Source organism: Dichotomopilus funicola (assembly GCF_033296635.1).
Source record: "Dichotomopilus funicola strain CBS 141.50 unplaced genomic scaffold C8A04scaffold_36, whole genome shotgun sequence".
Lineage (NCBI taxonomy): Eukaryota > Fungi > Ascomycota > Sordariomycetes > Sordariales > Chaetomiaceae > Dichotomopilus > Dichotomopilus funicola.
Genome location: NW_026944057.1, coordinates 266,080 through 282,110, shown reverse-complemented (window position 1 = coordinate 282,110; position 16,031 = coordinate 266,080). Strand labels below are relative to the sequence as shown.

At 55.2% G+C, this 16,031-nt stretch overlaps 7 protein-coding genes and 1 non-coding gene across 8 annotated transcripts; 5 read left to right on the top strand and 3 right to left on the bottom strand.

The window, feature by feature from the left end:
- Window positions 1-84: 84 nt before the first annotated feature.
- C8A04DRAFT_29219 (uncharacterized protein) lies at window positions 85-2,082 on the top strand (the record flags this gene model as incomplete). Its single annotated transcript, XM_062780925.1, has 4 exons — window positions 85-302; window positions 395-697; window positions 1,255-1,487; window positions 1,544-2,082. 4 exons carry the CDS (start codon window positions 85-87, stop codon window positions 2,080-2,082), a joined length of 1,293 nt encoding a protein of 430 aa, XP_062636566.1.
- A 514-nt stretch (window positions 2,083-2,596) lies between these two features.
- C8A04DRAFT_t88 lies at window positions 2,597-2,678 on the top strand. The gene has a single exon. It is a non-coding gene; the product is annotated as a tRNA-Pro (tRNA).
- Window positions 2,679-2,839: 161 nt separating this feature from the next.
- On the bottom strand, window positions 2,840-3,640 carry C8A04DRAFT_29218 (2-methylisocitrate lyase; the record flags this gene model as incomplete). The annotated part of the gene is made up of 1 exon (XM_062780924.1): window positions 2,840-3,640. The coding sequence occupies one exon, from the start codon at window positions 3,638-3,640 to the stop codon at window positions 2,840-2,842; it is 801 nt and encodes a 266-aa protein (XP_062636565.1).
- A 991-nt stretch (window positions 3,641-4,631) lies between these two features.
- On the bottom strand, window positions 4,632-6,074 carry C8A04DRAFT_12628 (uncharacterized protein; the record flags this gene model as incomplete). Its single annotated transcript, XM_062777399.1, has 3 exons — window positions 4,632-5,065; window positions 5,117-5,651; window positions 5,694-6,074. The coding sequence occupies 3 exons, from the start codon at window positions 6,072-6,074 to the stop codon at window positions 4,632-4,634; spliced, it is 1,350 nt and encodes a 449-aa protein (XP_062636564.1).
- An 868-nt stretch (window positions 6,075-6,942) lies between these two features.
- Window positions 6,943-8,289, bottom strand: C8A04DRAFT_37728 (uncharacterized protein; the record flags this gene model as incomplete). Its single annotated transcript, XM_062783993.1, has 3 exons — window positions 6,943-7,436; window positions 7,493-8,238; window positions 8,273-8,289. The coding sequence occupies 3 exons, from the start codon at window positions 8,287-8,289 to the stop codon at window positions 6,943-6,945; spliced, it is 1,257 nt and encodes a 418-aa protein (XP_062636563.1).
- Window positions 8,290-9,669: 1,380 nt separating this feature from the next.
- C8A04DRAFT_29215 (uncharacterized protein) lies at window positions 9,670-10,648 on the top strand (the record flags this gene model as incomplete). Its single annotated transcript, XM_062780923.1, has 3 exons — window positions 9,670-10,037; window positions 10,124-10,269; window positions 10,374-10,648. The coding sequence occupies 3 exons, from the start codon at window positions 9,670-9,672 to the stop codon at window positions 10,646-10,648; spliced, it is 789 nt and encodes a 262-aa protein (XP_062636562.1).
- A 1,490-nt stretch (window positions 10,649-12,138) lies between these two features.
- On the top strand, window positions 12,139-13,206 carry C8A04DRAFT_12591 (chaperonin 10-like protein; the record flags this gene model as incomplete). The annotated part of the gene is made up of 1 exon (XM_062777388.1): window positions 12,139-13,206. One exon carries the CDS (start codon window positions 12,139-12,141, stop codon window positions 13,204-13,206), a length of 1,068 nt encoding a protein of 355 aa, XP_062636561.1.
- Window positions 13,207-14,321: 1,115 nt separating this feature from the next.
- On the top strand, window positions 14,322-16,013 carry C8A04DRAFT_37726 (uncharacterized protein; the record flags this gene model as incomplete). The annotated part of the gene is made up of 3 exons (XM_062783992.1): window positions 14,322-14,872; window positions 14,937-15,632; window positions 15,716-16,013. The coding sequence occupies 3 exons, from the start codon at window positions 14,322-14,324 to the stop codon at window positions 16,011-16,013; spliced, it is 1,545 nt and encodes a 514-aa protein (XP_062636560.1).
- Window positions 16,014-16,031: the final 18 nt, after the last annotated feature.

Sequence of the window (16,031 nt, the reverse complement as noted above, 5' to 3'; positions counted from 1 at the left end):
CTGGGCCCTTCCATTAATACCCACACGATTCACTCCACGCAGTTCCAAACTAGTAAATTCACTTTGTCAGGTCCAACATGAAGCATGCCTCCGCTTCGGACGGACCGTGCATCCAAGGCGTGCACCACCTGTCGGCGGCAGAAGACGCGATGCTACCGATCGGAAAGTGGGCCCGGCACATGTCTTCGTTGCCAGACCCTCAAGCAGCCGTGTTCTCTTGAGCTGCAGGATGAAGATGCCGTGACCATTCAGGGGCCGGCCTCCGGCCACGATCCGGCCCACGATCCGGCCATCTACCAAAGGTAACTACATTTTTCTTCCGCCTTCTAAATCTAGTAATTGAATTAAGCGATTGGTTACCCGAATATGGTGCTGACCACGGGGCCGCGCCCAGGCTGGACCGGTTGGAGCTTGCTCTAGGCAAGCTAGTAGAGCGGATTGATACACGCCTCGACATTGTGGCGCCCATATCTAAACCCATTTTAATGGATGGCTCGCTATCATCTCTATCAAGAGCTGCAGATGAGGAAAGATCCTCGGAGGAGCCCGACGAACCACCTGTCATGGTAATCCGTGATGCTGCCACCGAGATCGGCATTCACTCACCAAACGACACATATGCTTCACCGGCGAATCAGTCTCACATTCTCTCCAAGGGGTTCCTCTTGTACGAGGAAGCATGTCAGCTTCTATCCATGTAAGCGGCGCGGTCCACAATCCCAACTTGTCGGACTAGCACTTATTAAACCAATCTTAGCTTTCAAGAACATTATGGACGCTGGGTTAGGTTCGACGAGTCGATGCCAATCCATGACTTGCTCTCCCTCGTGACCAGGTCGCCGTTGCTCTTATGCAGTGCCTGCCTAATTGCTGTCCGTCACACGACGGATGACCTAGCGGCCCGGCTCGCCCCGCCTCTTTTCGATGAAGCGCAGACATTGGTCTCCAGGTCGCTATTAACCACTAATAATTCCACAAGTTTTTTCGAATCGGTTTTGGTTCTCAGTTTATGGTCAACTACAGTGGGACAAGTCCCGCTTAGTATCGACGGCTGGCTTCTCACCAGTTATGCTATCCAGCAGGCCCTGGCGAATCCTAATTTCGCATTCCTCACGGAACAAACCTCGATGCCAGTTGACAGAGATGTTTTGGATACGTGGTGTGTTTGGAACCATCTCTGTCTTGCACACCTACAGTTAGTCCACTATCCACTCTACTCTTCACACAAGAGTTAATACTAATTGACTTGGCTAGATACTGTATCGGAACACGACGGAAGGCGGTGCTCCACCAGAATGATATTGACGCCTGCAAGCGTCTCGTCGACCGAGTAGACCAACATCGCTTGTCCAACTTTGAGATGCGCATGGTGGCTGAGGTCAAATTATACTGGATCATTTACACCTATTCCACTGATTCTCACGTTGATGTTGGGGCCGCCGACGTAGCGTTGCGGTCGTGGCGTACGGAATGGGAGTTCTTATTTGGTAAGCTCTCCCCCCACACCATTCGATGAAACCCTCCGTACTCATCAGCTCCTTAGAACAACCGCGATCGCAATTTTTGCAAATGGGGTTCGACTTCGCTCAGTTACTCACCTTGAGGCGAGCAGTCAAAGCCAATCACAGCCGGATGGGTAACTCCCGGCTCGCAAAGCTCATCCAACTCACCACCTCCATCATCAATCTCGCGATGGAGACAGCCGATGAGCGCACACAGCACCTCACCGATCACATATACCACATCGTCATCTTTTCCGCCATCACGCTCTGTCAGCTTCTCCGCAAGTACGAAGACCAGCTTCAACACACCCAGGACGTTCCCGCGTTAGACTCGCTAGTCGCCAGGCTGGTCGTGTGGTTGCGATCTATCGGGCTGCGCTGCCACGTCGCGCGTATGCTCGGCGACTTGCTCTCCGCCCAGCATAGGAGGCTGCGGCCGGGGGGCAGTACTCCGTCCGGGAACTCGGTGTTGGTGGGTGTGCCGACGACGAATGCCATGTTCCCGCACATTGTTACGACCGAGATGTTGAACGGGGTTGATACCAATTTGTTGCTCGATTTATGGCCGCCGTGGGATTGAATTTTTAGATAACATCCCGGTTGTCACAGGCTCACATTAAAGGAGGGCTTTTGCGTATCAGAAGGGACTAATTACAGGAACAGACTAGCAAGTCAGAAACACCAACGACGAATGGTAGGAAATAGGGAGAGTGAAGGATAAACTTTACTAGCATGGCGTTAGCGGAGCAATTATACCCACCCCAATTAAATATCACCGGTTTTCGATGGATTTTACTCTCAGATTTAAGACCCGAAGTACAAACTGGAAAGTAAAACCCAACGGGGGACGCTACCTCTAGGGGGCGAATCAAGCGCTAAGTTTTCGAGTCGACGTCCAGAACGAATTTCACCAAAGAGTTTCAAGCGGAGTCAAAGTTCCCCCTTCTGAGCAGTCGCGGGAATTTCAAGGGCCTATCATGGCTTTGTTCTCGTTGGTTGGCTTTGTTGCGTTGGGAGAGCTGAAAGACGTTCACTCGCTCACTCACCTGTGCCGTCCGTCATGACGACCGAACCGGACCGCCCGTTTTCAACAAGGCCGTGTGGTGTAGTGGTAGCATACTTGCTTTGGGTTCCCAAACTTGCAAGTGGTCCCAGGTTCAAGCCCTGGCTCGGCCCCGTTTTTTATTCTCACCTTGTTGTCAGCACTTGTTCAATCACGGGAATGAAAGCAATTAGACTGTTCTATGTCACATATTCTATTAGATGTTTCCGGGACACAGTCTTGTTTTGTCGAACTTTTTGCTGCGCTCTAATCAACTAGTTACCGAACATCTCCCCTAAGCATCCAGGATGGCCTTGGCTGCCTGGGTGATGGCCCCCAGTGCAGCCAAATACAGCTGCGGCCCAACGCTGACTCGCGCGGCCCCCAGTCTCGCAATGTCGGCGCTAGTCAACGCCTTCTTCTGCACAGACGTCTCCTTGCGCGCCTGAATATTGACCCGCCCCCCAAACGCATCCACCAGCTTCTTCACATCTTCCTCCGGCGTCTCCCTCGACCCGCCCCAAAACACAAACACCGTCGTCGCGCCCGCCTCCAGGTACTTCTTCCCGCGCCGAATCGACTCCTCCAAATCCTGATGCGCCGGCCAGCTATCAGCGCGCGCATTCACCACAAAATCCGGCACGCCCACCTCCGCGGCGACCTTGACCGCGCGGCGCACCCGGTCCACCGCCTCCTCCTCCCCAATCACCTTAAATGTCGCCCGGTCCGAGTCCTCCAAGTTAACCCCGACCGCCCCCAACTCCGTAATCACCCGCCGAATGACCTCCTCCAGCCGGTCGCCGTAACCGTCCTGGATGTCCACCGTCAGCGGCAGGCCCAGTTCGTGCGCGACGGCGGCGATGGGGGCGAGCTGCGTCAAGTTTTGCTCGAGGGTTAGTTGCCCGTCGTCGACGCCGACGGTCTGGGCTACGGCCCAGCTGGCGGAGGCGAGAGCGCGGACGTTGGGGAGCGTGCCGACGATGCGGGCCGAGATGGGGTCATAGACGTTGGCTAGGAGGAGGGGTTTGCCGGGAACGTGGAGGGCTTTGAAGTCTGTGGCTCGGGCGGCCAGGGTGGTGATGGATGGGGTCGCCATTGGGTTGTGTGGTGATAGTGTGGGGTTCGGAGCTGCGAGGGTCTTGAACACAGTAAGTTGAAGAAGAGGTAAGACTGTGAGTATCCGCAGTGCGATGATTTCTTCAATTCGACCCTTGAGCCCTCGACAGATGAATCTTTATACGGAACAATCGCCTAGAGTTAGTTTCGACCGACTCGTGCTCGGCTCCTAGGAGGAGCCGACGTCTTCCGCGCTTCTCCGCTGCCTGCTGACGGAGCACTGCGCGCTCTTGGCGTGACGCACATGTCATGTTGCGCAAAGGGCGGACGCCATGTCGTTCGCCCGCAAAGTGATGTTGACTAATAGGTAACTTGCCTACACAATGGTAAACTTTTGGGCGATCGTTGTTACACAACAGACCCTTAATGGGAAAATGAGCCTAGGGTTTACCGGAATAGACTTTTTCCAAAAGACATGATTATCTGTTTTGTGATCTACCCGGCCTCTACGTAAGATCGGGATGATGAACAATTCCCCTTACAACGTCAAGGCATAATCGTCAATTAGATTAGATTGAATCTACATGATCAAAAAAGCAACAGAGGACAGAATGTTTCGCCACAGGGGTATATTTCCTAATGCAACATCCAAAATCGTAATAATGGACCCAAAAGTAGATAAAATTTGCTCGTGACTTCGTAACAAGGTAAAGAAAAAAGATATCTAAACAGCTGACAGAAAAAAGTGAAACATACAAAAGAAAGTAACAAACTGCAGCGCTCGCTCCCAAAATGACCAGAATAATAGCACAGACGGGGTATCATCAACAACCATCCTCCATTTGCAAGCGAGCTCAAATGGCCTCAGCCACGAGCACACAACTTGCTTCCACCGTAGCTCCCCTTGAAAAGCGACGTCATCCGCTGGTGTGCCAGACCACAAGAAGAGGGCCAGTCCGATCGCAGCGCGCAGCTGCATAGGCGGCCCAGACCCAAGGGCAGTCGGGGGTCTGTTATAAAAGGCGGACCTGCTACGAGCCGTCAGGGCCCAGCACAACCCAGGGATCAACGTCGCTTTCCGCCTCCGTCCCTGCATCCGTCATCATTACATCCTCCGCCATGTCGTAGTCTGATAAAGAAATCCTCCCAGAAGAAAGTGAAACCAAATCAAGTGAATTGTCCTCCGATGCCGCGGGGATGGTGCGTGTCTCGTGGTAGTCGTCGTCCTCCAGCTCGTAAATGACCGTCACCAGCTGCCCGTCGTGTTGCGTAGTCGTCCGTTGCTGGGACTGGGGCTGGGACGGCATGGATGTCGTTTGGGAGAAAGAAGAAGTACCCGATAACAGCCAACCCGCCACCCGTTCATCTTCCCCAAACGCTGAAACCGCCAAATCCACCGCTGATAGCCCAGAGGGCTCATGATACCAATCATCCCCCTCCCTTCCACCCCATTCCTCTCTCTCCTCTTCTTTCTGCTCCTCCGCCTTTACGCGATCCGCTGCCACCCTCCGCGCACCGGCCCTGCGCCGCGACCGCTGGGGTCGCACCCGCAAGGAGTACGTCGGTTCCACATGGTCAATCTGTGCCAGAGAGAACCCTGAGCCGCGCTCATGGACGTCGTCGTAGAGCACACCGAGGCGGTACAGCTCGGCAATGTCTTCGTCGTTGTCGCTACTGTTGTGGTTGTTGTTGTTGTCGTCATCATAGTGGTTGCGAGGAATAACGCGTGGGGTCGCCCAAGATTGCGGAGGCTTCTTGGCCGTCTTTTCGTCGCGAAAGGCGTCTTGTCGTTCTAGTGATGGTGGACGTCTTTTCTCTCCTTCCCCGTCTTGACTACCACCACTACCACCGCCACTGCGCCTTCGACTTCGCCTCGACTGCGTTGATGACTGGCTTGACTGGCTGGACTGACTTGACGGGGATATCTCATCTTCACTAGATCCTCGGGGCGCAGAACCCCATTCCGGCGTTAGATCTTCACCTGGCAGCGCAAGTGTCGAGCGCGCAAGGACACATCCCTCGTCCGCGTCTGCAGACCATGGACTGCGTCGCTTGGTGTAATGCGGCTCAGAGGAAGAACTTGGGGTTGGGACAGGGCTTGCGTCGTGGGATGATGATGGACTTGGCTCAGGGGAATTCCGAGCGAGTTGAGCACGCCGCCGGAGCTTATCGTGATGCTTGTTGTTGCTGTTGGGTTTGAAATTGGACCTAGACCTACTGCACCGGTCGAGCGTGGTGCGGTAGCTGTCCGGGTCTAACCCGCAGGCGTCACCAAGGCATCCGCGGCGTGGATGGGAGATGCGGAGAGAATGGGTGTGGCGAGACCCGGAAATTGGTTGCCCGGAGGCGATGATGCTGAGGCCGAAACCCGAGCCGGAATCGGTGCCGGACTCGGAGATGTCGTTGGACCCACCCGGACCCGGAGGCCCGGGTATGGGTATGGGAAGACTTGCGTTTCGTAAGGGTAGGCCCATGATGGGGTTTTAATATGGATGGGCTTTTCAAAAAGTAGTTGTTCAGTTGTTCCTAGTTTTTTGTTTTGTTTTCTGCGTTCTTCGTTCCTTTTCCAACTGTCAGTTTGCTCGGATTCGACAAGGGCGCGTCGGATGTGGTGTGCCTAGCAGGTACGCTTGGACGTTGAGGACACGCCGGTGATGCGAGAAAAAGTACAAAACTGGACTGACCGAAACGAGGGGAAGTGGCTCGAACGAGGACGAAGACGTCGATGTCTTTTTGAACAGGGGCGGATCATGACCAGTGTGGTCGCTTATTGGCCCTTTGTTCATGACGGCGTCAGAGTCATGGTGAAGTTTGGGGCGACCCGGTTCATTGGGCCTGGCGGTCCTGGCCCCGTTGGGGGCGAGTTGGCGGGTGGGAAAGCGCTGGGATTGGTGGGGCTCCAGCCCTGTGACTCACAGCCCTACCCGTCTGGGGCCGCCAGTGTGGCAGCGCTAGGCACTTCAGGCAGGGTAGCCATTAGCGTCGCAGCAGTCCCTCCCCCCTGTCACCACTCAAGGCAGACAGACTGGCAGAGTGAGACAGACTGCTCATGTGCTCCTGAATTTCAAGCCCCCACCATTTCGGCACCATCAACATCCCGCCGTGTCCCTTCTTGATGAGTTCGGATAGAAGTCAGAACGGAAACAAGAGATGCGGGTCGACTAGTCGGTCTACGTGGACAATAAGGTGCGTTTGATTATTGATATCACGATGGGAAGATGACTCGATGAGTTTTCGGAATTTCTAGATTGGAAGAGGAAGGTAATATTACATGTGCTAATGCCACATCCGTCGAGAAGTTGCTCTGTACAAAGGAACGGCACCTCTCAGGCTGTCCCGCAATTAGTCCTCGTCATCAGAAAAGCTCTCTCGGGGATCCCAGCCCGCGCAGCCGGGGCAGCCCCCCGCCCAATACATGTGGACCAGGGCGCCCGAGGCCCTCAACCGCGGACCGTCCCACATAACAAATCCCCAGCGACGGAATGCTTCATGCACATACGGGCCAAAGAAATTGCTCGCTTTGCCGTACCAAAAGGTTACCCAGGCGAGCGGAGGTTGGTCTGGCGTGTCTTTGACGAAGGGTGTCTTCTCTTTCCTTTTTTCCGGGCCATCATACTGCTCCGAGTACCACTGCTCCCGTCGATGATGCTGGTGTATGTCCTGGACCGCCTCGTCCATCCAGGTGGAATACATGCCGGCACCATGAAACTCAACCGATAAGATACTGTCTCGGACGAGTTCGACGAGTCCGTCATGGTCATCCAATTTTTTGAAGGCGAAGGCTAAAACGGGAAGACCATGGCGCAGCATAGCTTCTCGAGACTCTCGGTTGATATCTGATTGTAAGGTTGGTAAGGATGAAATTTCACTGGACCACGGCAATGGACTTTACCATAGCTTGGTGGACCCGAAAACAGCAACAAACTCTCTCGCACAAACTTGAGGTTCAGGTCTTTATATCCAGGGTTCCGTTCCTCGTTCAAATCCCAGGCGACGCGGTCGAAAATACCACCGTACGTGTCCTTACCGAACTCCTGAATACAGAGTATCTCCTCGATCTGCCAGGCTGGGAACAGACTAAGAACACGGAGACGCTCCAGGGGCTCTTGGAGAGATTGTGGCGAGCTGCGCCCTTCTCCCCGCGAGCCACAAAGATTGCAAAAGATTTGGAAGCGGTAGAGCGCCCGCTGAATTCGCACCTTCTCCGTCCAGCTGAGTGGACAGTCCTGTGGGGCCGAGGACAAGGCGGCCAGCGCCCAGATTGAGTACCGCTCCGTCAGAGGCTCGACGATAGCATGATGGAAGCGGACCAGCTGGACCAGATCATCTAAAGCTAGCGGCTCAGTCAGCTTGGACTGCGGAGTATTTGTCCCGTTCCGTTTATTCTCAAAGTCGTGAACGAAATCCCAAATCATTGGCTCGTCGCGTGTGAGTTGGAACTCGTCAGTTCCAGAGCGGTAGGCAGCGTAGGCGTCAAGAAAAATGCCCTCAAGGGACTGTTCCACAAAGGCCCGGAGGATGTGCAGTCGGTCCTGTGCGTAGACGCTGTGCAGCCGGGGGGACGCGTGGACAAGGGCGCGCAGCGTGTCAAGCATCGGCGCCTGCGACAGGATGAGTCGCTGGATTTCGAAGGGCAGGCTCTCCAACGGCCCGGTAACGTGATGATGAAAACTTGAAAGGGGGCGGCATTATAGGTACCGGGAAAATGCGGTTGACGCGTTGCACTTGCCAGGCCGGGAAGATTCGAGAGATTGAAGCTTTGCCGGAAGGGATAGCCAACAGTCAATTACGGTGACTCAAACCACAAGAGTTCATGAACAGCCTGTGCCGGGGCAATGACAGCTGCAGACCAACCGGCGGACACCCGTACACGATTGGCCCCATTTAAGGACCGCCCCACCTTTTCAACGGACCTCGGGGGCCAACCACGGGCACACGCCACAGCAAGACCACTCGAGAAAGCCTGCAGGCCAGGGGCCAAAGGAAGGAGGTACTAGATCATGTTTATTAGCAAACTCCGAGTGTGAGAGCATTGTTCCATGGGGGTCTGCGGTCTCCGGGTTTGAGACTCAAACATGTCCAACTAACACCAACAGCATGCGATAAGGGGTCGGGCGGGGCATAGCAGCCGGTCGGCCTCAGTGAGCCCAGCGAATCCCAGTGCACCAACAGCACGCTGCACTTGGCGTTGATGGTGTCCCTTCGATGTCGAGACGACTACTTGCAGTCGAGCCGGGTTTCAGGCCGACGATTGTCACCATCAACCCCGGGCCACTGCCAGTGAGCCCGAGCAACTAGCGAGAGAGATGGTGCAGAGAGGCGGTGATGGTACACACGACATGGCTGGCAGTCCCGTAGTCCATTCGGTGTATAAAACTAGGATGTTCACGTCCATTGGTGTCCCCGGTTCCTATCTTCCCATATTGTTTGACACACTGAGGACTAACGCCGGCGTTCGACCTCTTTTATACTTTCTCGCGTCTACCTACCGTCAGCCCCTTGGATTCTTTGGTTTTGAATCTCACATTATATTTCTCCCCTTTTCTGTTTCTCATTCACAATTGAAGATGGCCCCCGGCGTTAAAAAACTGTGGGAACTGTGGCCTGACAGCGAAAGGCTGCAGATATCGTCGCTGTAGCCGTTGTCGCAAGCGGGTTGAGAATGCGAGTGTCCTGGCCGGCGTGAGGATGTGCCCCTTGCACTGAGGGTAGGTGATCTAGGACTATTCGGCAGGGGGTAGACACCCACGATCACGTTTGTTGCTAATACTGTGATAGCCTTCTCAGCGAAGTAACGGAAGTGGCAGCCAAGGTCCACCTGTTGCTTCTCTTCCCCCCCATATTCGACCAAGACAGTCAACACCTGGAGAGAATACCGCCCCTACTCCTCCCCATCCCATTCCTCTGGTGTATCCCACTCCCCACCCTACTCCGGCTCGCCATCCCGTTGACCTTACACCTCATTCAGTCCCGACCGCTCCGCATCCGTCCGCGCGCCGCCCGGCTTCGACACACTCGGACTACAAGAACATTACATATGCGGACCGAGGCGACGCGCTACCCCCCAACATGGGCCCCCCTTATGATCCTTCGATACCAATCACGATTCCTGCGGACCACCAGCGGGTAATCGCGGGTTTGTGCGGTCTCAACTTTGGCAGCTATGCTGATCGCTTTGCTGCGCAGTCCGCCAACAATGAGCGGGTCCAGGCCAGACACTCGGATGACCCGCCGTACGGCAATGTCAATCTCTTTCGGACCGCCTCGGACATCGCTCAGCATGACAAGTACAAAGATGCGCAGACGATGGTGAATTCTGCCACCACAGCCGTCAAAGTGGCCATGAAAGATGCATCTAAGAATGGGACGGCGACGGATCCCGATGTGTTTTTCGAGGTAGCGGACGCACAGAGAAAACATCAGGGTGCCCATCTTAGGTGAGTTCTGCAGACCACGTCTATGTAGCTACCAGTACTTTGTTAAGCTGATTTCTGACGTTGTACTCCCTGCTTCACACTCACAGCGAGGCCGATGGCCGATTGCAGTGCTTAGAACTACGCCCTGACGGATACAGCGGGCCACAGGACTTGAAAACACATCTCGTGCCGATCCGTAACTCTCTGAACACAGCGGTCACCGCGGATGCTAAGGCGAGACGTTATGAAGAGTGTAAGCATTTGCTGCCCCGATCTGCCCCCGATTCATTGTGTAGTTCAGAAACACCCAAATTTTCTCCGACCGACCGGCTAATCGCTGTTCTTCAAAATGGCCAGTGGCGATCCGCAACCAGTTGCAGCAGCAATCCCGTACATACGCCGAAAACCCGCAGCTCGGCGTGGGTTATGTTGATCGACCTCCCAGTTCCTCCACGCTGCACTCTTCCCAGACTTCCCTGGTTTCGAGCCACGCGTCTGGAGCAACCCCGCCTCCTTTTGCGGAAGGTTCCAGTATCAAGCGCCGATGCCAGTATAAGAGCTCGCAACACGGGAAGCAGTGCCCCCAGTACACTAAGGAGGTGTTCTGCCGGAACCATCGTTCCCAGGGTTGATGGGTAGGATCATTGAACGCGGTACACCGTCGGGGTTGCGCATTGGACACGCGTCAGGGCTTTCCTACTTGATCATTTTGGGTATTATGCGGAATGTGTGGTTGCGGTGGGCGGGCCCAAGCCGCCGAACACTTGTTAGGAAGGATGCACCGGATCCAGGATCATGGGCATTCTTTATGTATCAATATTGTCAGTGCATTTTTGTACTCAGGCCGTTGACCGGCTTTAAACCTTGCCTTTCAACCTGTGTCGAACCCTACGGTATCTATCTTCGTGGTGTAGGTAGGTAAGTGCTAATTATGATGAACGTCGTCGACAACGAAACCCAGGCTCTCCTCATGTAGTCCAATGGGTAGGCAGCGACAGAAAAACCAGGAATTTTTTCCGTTATTATATATAAGTCTTCTTCGCCATTCTCATATATTCTCGTCGGACTTCGGCTGTGGTTGAAAACTAGGTACCTTACCTACCTGAGGTACCTAAGTGGTGGCCGTCCTTGCTACGGTCAAAAAAAGCGGCAGACCAAGTCCTTCGATACGGGAACTTAGGTCTAAATTAGGTACCTTTCTCCACAACTGAAAAAAGACCAAAAAGAAAAAATCGAAAGAGAGAAACAAGACTAAAAAGAATAAATCGAAAAAGGGATAGAAGTTTAAAAAGAATAAATCAAGAAAGTAAAAAGAAGACAAAAAAGACAAAAAGAGAGTAAATTAATCCAAGTCTGTTAAGATATGATCGAATGTTAATGGATTGGACTTAAGATAGGTAACTTAGGTAGGTAGGTAAGGTAGTTACCTTAATTATCGGTTTTAGTCTGCCCCGTTTTTTTGGCTACAGCGAGCCGTTCTTCCTCGATCTGAATGTAACCCTAACCCTAAGGAGCTCCGATTGGGACTGCACTTGGCAACTCACCGATAGCTCGGAATCGTGCGGCAAATCTCGGCAAATTCATTATCTCGACGGACTTCCACAACAGACGTCTTGGGTCTGTCATTCTCTGTCAGTGCTGAATAAACCGCTGCCAAACTGCAGCAAAAATAACGTGCTTTGCACTTGTCACTTTGTGACCTTGGTTGCAGTTCGCAAGGTGGGTTGGAAAGCAGCTTACAAATGCCGGGGTGAACACGCTAGCGCCAGTGGCTGATTGGGCCGGTGAATTCGAGACGAGTGAACGTGGCTCGGAATTACGACCACGGTAACGTTATGACAGACAACGTGCTTTCTTACAGGAACCTTTGTCATCTAGAAGCTTTGTCATCCAACTTGATATCGACGCCTCAACACCAAGTAATGTGAATGCAGATGGTTGACGATGAGGACGGAAAGGTATAAAGAGGGCGACGGCCCTCCCGTTCAACGTCCCAGCTCAACATCATCCTCACACACTTCATTAGCAACTCAACTGCAACCCACTATTCAAACTCACTCTTGAAAACCCACTCTACTCTTACCTTAACTAAACTTCAAAACCACTTCACAAAACACTCACAATGGCCCAACAAACCCCCAACACCGCTGCCTTCGTCCCGTCCGCCGGCGCGGCCCTCGTCCTCGGCGAACGCCCCATCCCCACCCCGGGCCCCAACGAGCTGCTCATCCGCACCCACGCGATCGGCATCAACCCCATCGACTGGAAGCGCCAAGCTTTCGGCATCGCCATCCCATCCTACCCCACCATCCTCGGCGCCGACGTCGCGGGTGTCGTGGTCGCCGTCGGTTCCGACGTAGCATCTTCCGGCCTGTTCCGTCCAGGCGACCGCGTCCTTGGCTCAGCCGACGCCATGGGATCGGGAAACTTCGACCACGCCGGTTTCCAGACTTACACCATCCTCTCGGCATCCGCCACGGCCCCGCTACCGAAGTTCCTCTCCTTTACGGACGCCGCGACCCTCCCGACCGCGACCAGCACCCCAGCCATCGCGCTGTACGAGACCCTCGGCCTGCCGGCCCCGGGCGTCCCCCTTCCGGCCCACAGCCGGAAGACGGGCATCCTGATCTGGGGCGGTGCGTCGCAGGTCGGAGCGGGCACGATCCAGATCGCTGCGCGTCAGGCCGGGTTGACGGTGTTTGCGGCTGCTAGCCCCGCACACCACGCGCGGCTGCGGGAGTTGGGCGCGACGGGGGTCGTGGACTACCGCTCGCCGACAGTTGTGGAGGACCTCCTGGCCGCGGCGGAACAGGCTGGGGTGGAGATCACGCTGGGGGTGGATGCGGTGTCTTCGGAGCAGACGTTGAAGACGACTGCGGAGGTGTTGAGCCGGTTTACTACTACGGAGAAGAAGGGACGATTGGCGACTGTGGCCCCGTGGCCGCAGGGGCTGACGGTGCCTGGGGATGGGAGTTTGGAGGTGGGGTGGGTACAGGGAGGCAAGATTTGGAGTGACAGGAAGGATTTGGGTGAACTGCTGTTCAACCAGCTGTTGGCTGGATGGTTGGAACGGGGCGAGTTTGTGCCTGGTAAGGCAAAGGTTTTGGAGGGGGGCTTGGGAGCACTGCAGAAGGGTTTGGAGGAGTTGAAGAAGGGGGTCAGCGGGGAGAAGTTGGTCGTAGAGGTGTGAGGTTGAGTTCGAGTTTGGTCAGTTATTCTGGGGAAGGCCCAAAACAGAAATTGAGGGTTTAATTTAGTTAGATCTTTGAGAGGGATTGTGGTTTACCAATTGAGCTTTTTTACCGAATAACTTTGGAAAGCAAATTAAAAGTGCAGAAACATGTTACATCCGCGACGGCCGACCTTAATTTCCTCATCGCATTCCCATTTCGAGCGTTGGACGTCGGGCTGATCTGATGGGAGATTGCGAACATGAATAAAGGACGCGTGAATGCGGCGTTGCAGATGAGCCCAGACCAGTAACGCTGCTGCGGGAACCCTGGCTTGGCTGGATCGTCCCATCGTCCACGCCCTGCGGCTCCAGCAAGCGTTACATCGGTCCCGTCTGATATCAGTTCGAAGGTGATCTGATGTAAGCGCCAAGCCGTAGGATTATCCGACCACCACCTTATTTTCATCCATCCTTCTTTTAGTTAGGTTCCCCAAATTCCCAATGGGCCCAATCTTCTTCGTTAATCGCCGGCGCCTGCCTGTGATCAAGCTCAGGCACACGTGCATCGCAAAATCATGTTCTTGGGGGGAACTCACACAGTACGGCCTGCGCGGAGCCGGAAGGAAGGATTCGAGGCTTTCCTCCGTCCGACCGTTCTTCAAGAGGTCGCCCGTCGCGTGTCGCATGGAGGTTCCTGGTTGGCGCATGCAACCTACCGAGCCAACCTTATTAGGTCCGAGGCGACCCGGCTGCAACGCCGCTGCAACGCTCAGCCGTGCTGCGGCTTCCCGCGCGTTTTATTATTATCTTTTGACCCTTGGCTTGGCGTAGGCAACCCAAATGCAAACAAGCGACCCCTGGAAGCGTTTGGCTGTGGTGGGCTGGAGCCGAAAATGTCCCTCACGACCCTTTTTAACGGTCTGTTCGGAAACCGAGTGATACAAAATGGACACAAGCCCGCGTCCCCACGTTCTTGTCGTGACTACGTGAGACGCTGTTCTCAAAAACACTGTCTGAGACACTCTCAACCACGTTGTACATTATACTACCCCAGTCTAGCACCCTGCCGAATCTGTAACGACCTGCAAAACCCCCTCCCTGAAGCCGTCGTGCCCTCCCACCAACCGCCCACGATGCCCAAAATCCTGCTGGTCACCAATTCCGAGCACGGGCAAGCCAACGTGTTCCTCGCCGTCGGTCATGGCCTTCAAGCCCTCGACCCAACCACGGAGGTCCGCTTTGCCTCGTTCGCCCCCATCGCCGACGCCGTCGCCTCGGCCTCGGCCTACTCGGTGCAGACAAATCCCGGTGCGGCCCCATGGAAGTTCGAGCAGCTCGACGGGGTCGACTTTATGAACGCAACCAATAACAAGGAGGATCAAAACCGGATCGGCGATAGCATCGAGAAGCGGCCGTCTTTCTCGTCGGTAAAGGAGATCCTGCGCAAGCTGAGCGTCTTGTTGCTGCCATGGAGCGGGCCCGAATTTGTTGTGGTGTACAAGAGCCTGGTGCGGATCTATGAGGAGACCCGGCCGGACCTTGTGGTGATCGATTCGCTCTTTGCTCCCGCGTTGACGGCGGCCCGTCACCTGGGTTGGAACCACCTTGTGTTTTCGCCAAATACACTCAAAGACTTTGCTGCGGCGCACCAGCCAAAGGCCGCCGTGCTCTGGAAATTCCCAATGTAATAACCACCCTCCTTTTCTCTCACTGTCGCGATGGTCAGCTAATATCTCTCTCCTCCCCAGGATGGGCTCCGCTTTTGAGTTCCCCGTACCCCTGAAACAGATCCCCCTCAACATCTTCTATGTCTTCTACCAAATCTACCACTCCATAACCGACCGCACCATCAAGACCGCCGCCACCCACATCAAGGCTGAAACCGGCGCCAGGCTCATCACGTTCACCGACCTCCTACTAAAGCCCCGACCTGACGATAAGGTCCTCGTCAGCAACCGGCCCGAGATCGAATTCCCCCTCGCCGTGATCCCCAAACACCTCTTCCCCTGCGGGCCCGTCATCCGGCCGGTGCCCCCCGTCAAGGACGTGGACCCGGAACTCGATGTCTGGCTTGCCCGGGGACCCACCGTGTTCATCAGCCTCGGCACCCACCGTTTCATGAAAGAGGACGAGGCGCTCGAGATGGCCGGCGCGATCAAGCAGTTGCTGGACGCCGGTGATGCGCACAAGGGGGATATCGTGGAGGGGGTATCGGGCAAGCTGCAGGTCCTCTGGAAGCTGAAGCGGCACCGGCCGAGTGAGCCGAAGCTGTATGAGGTCGGGCCTGGGTCAAAGGTGTACGAGGTGCTGCGGCCGGCGATCGAGGCGGATAGGCTGCGCATCGTCGACTGGGTTAAGCCCGAGCCATCAGCCGTGTTGATGGCCAAGACGGTCGTGTGCTCGATTAACCATGGCGGCGCCAATTCGTTCCATGATGCTCTGACGTGAGTTTTCTTCTCTTTTTTCCTGATCCACTCCGTACGTGCTTCCTAGCGCTCAACTTAACTAACTTGTTTTCTTGCCACAGCTCCGGCGTCCCCCAGGTTGTCATCCCCCCTTGGCTTGACTGCTATGACTTTGCCACCCGCGCAGAATTCCTCGGGATCGGCCGCTGGGGCAGCAAGCAGGCCATGCCGCGCTGCACGACCGCCGAGCTAGGCCCCATTCTGGTTGATGTGGTTCTGGGACCGAATGCGAAGGCCATGCGCACCAAAGTCCAAGAACTGGCTGCGCTGTGCGGCCAAACGCCGGGCGTGGAGGTCGCTGCGGCACAACTGCTGGAGGCGGCGAGCGGGAAGAAGGTCGATTGGAGCTCGAGTGAGTAATGAGAGAGGAGAGCGTAG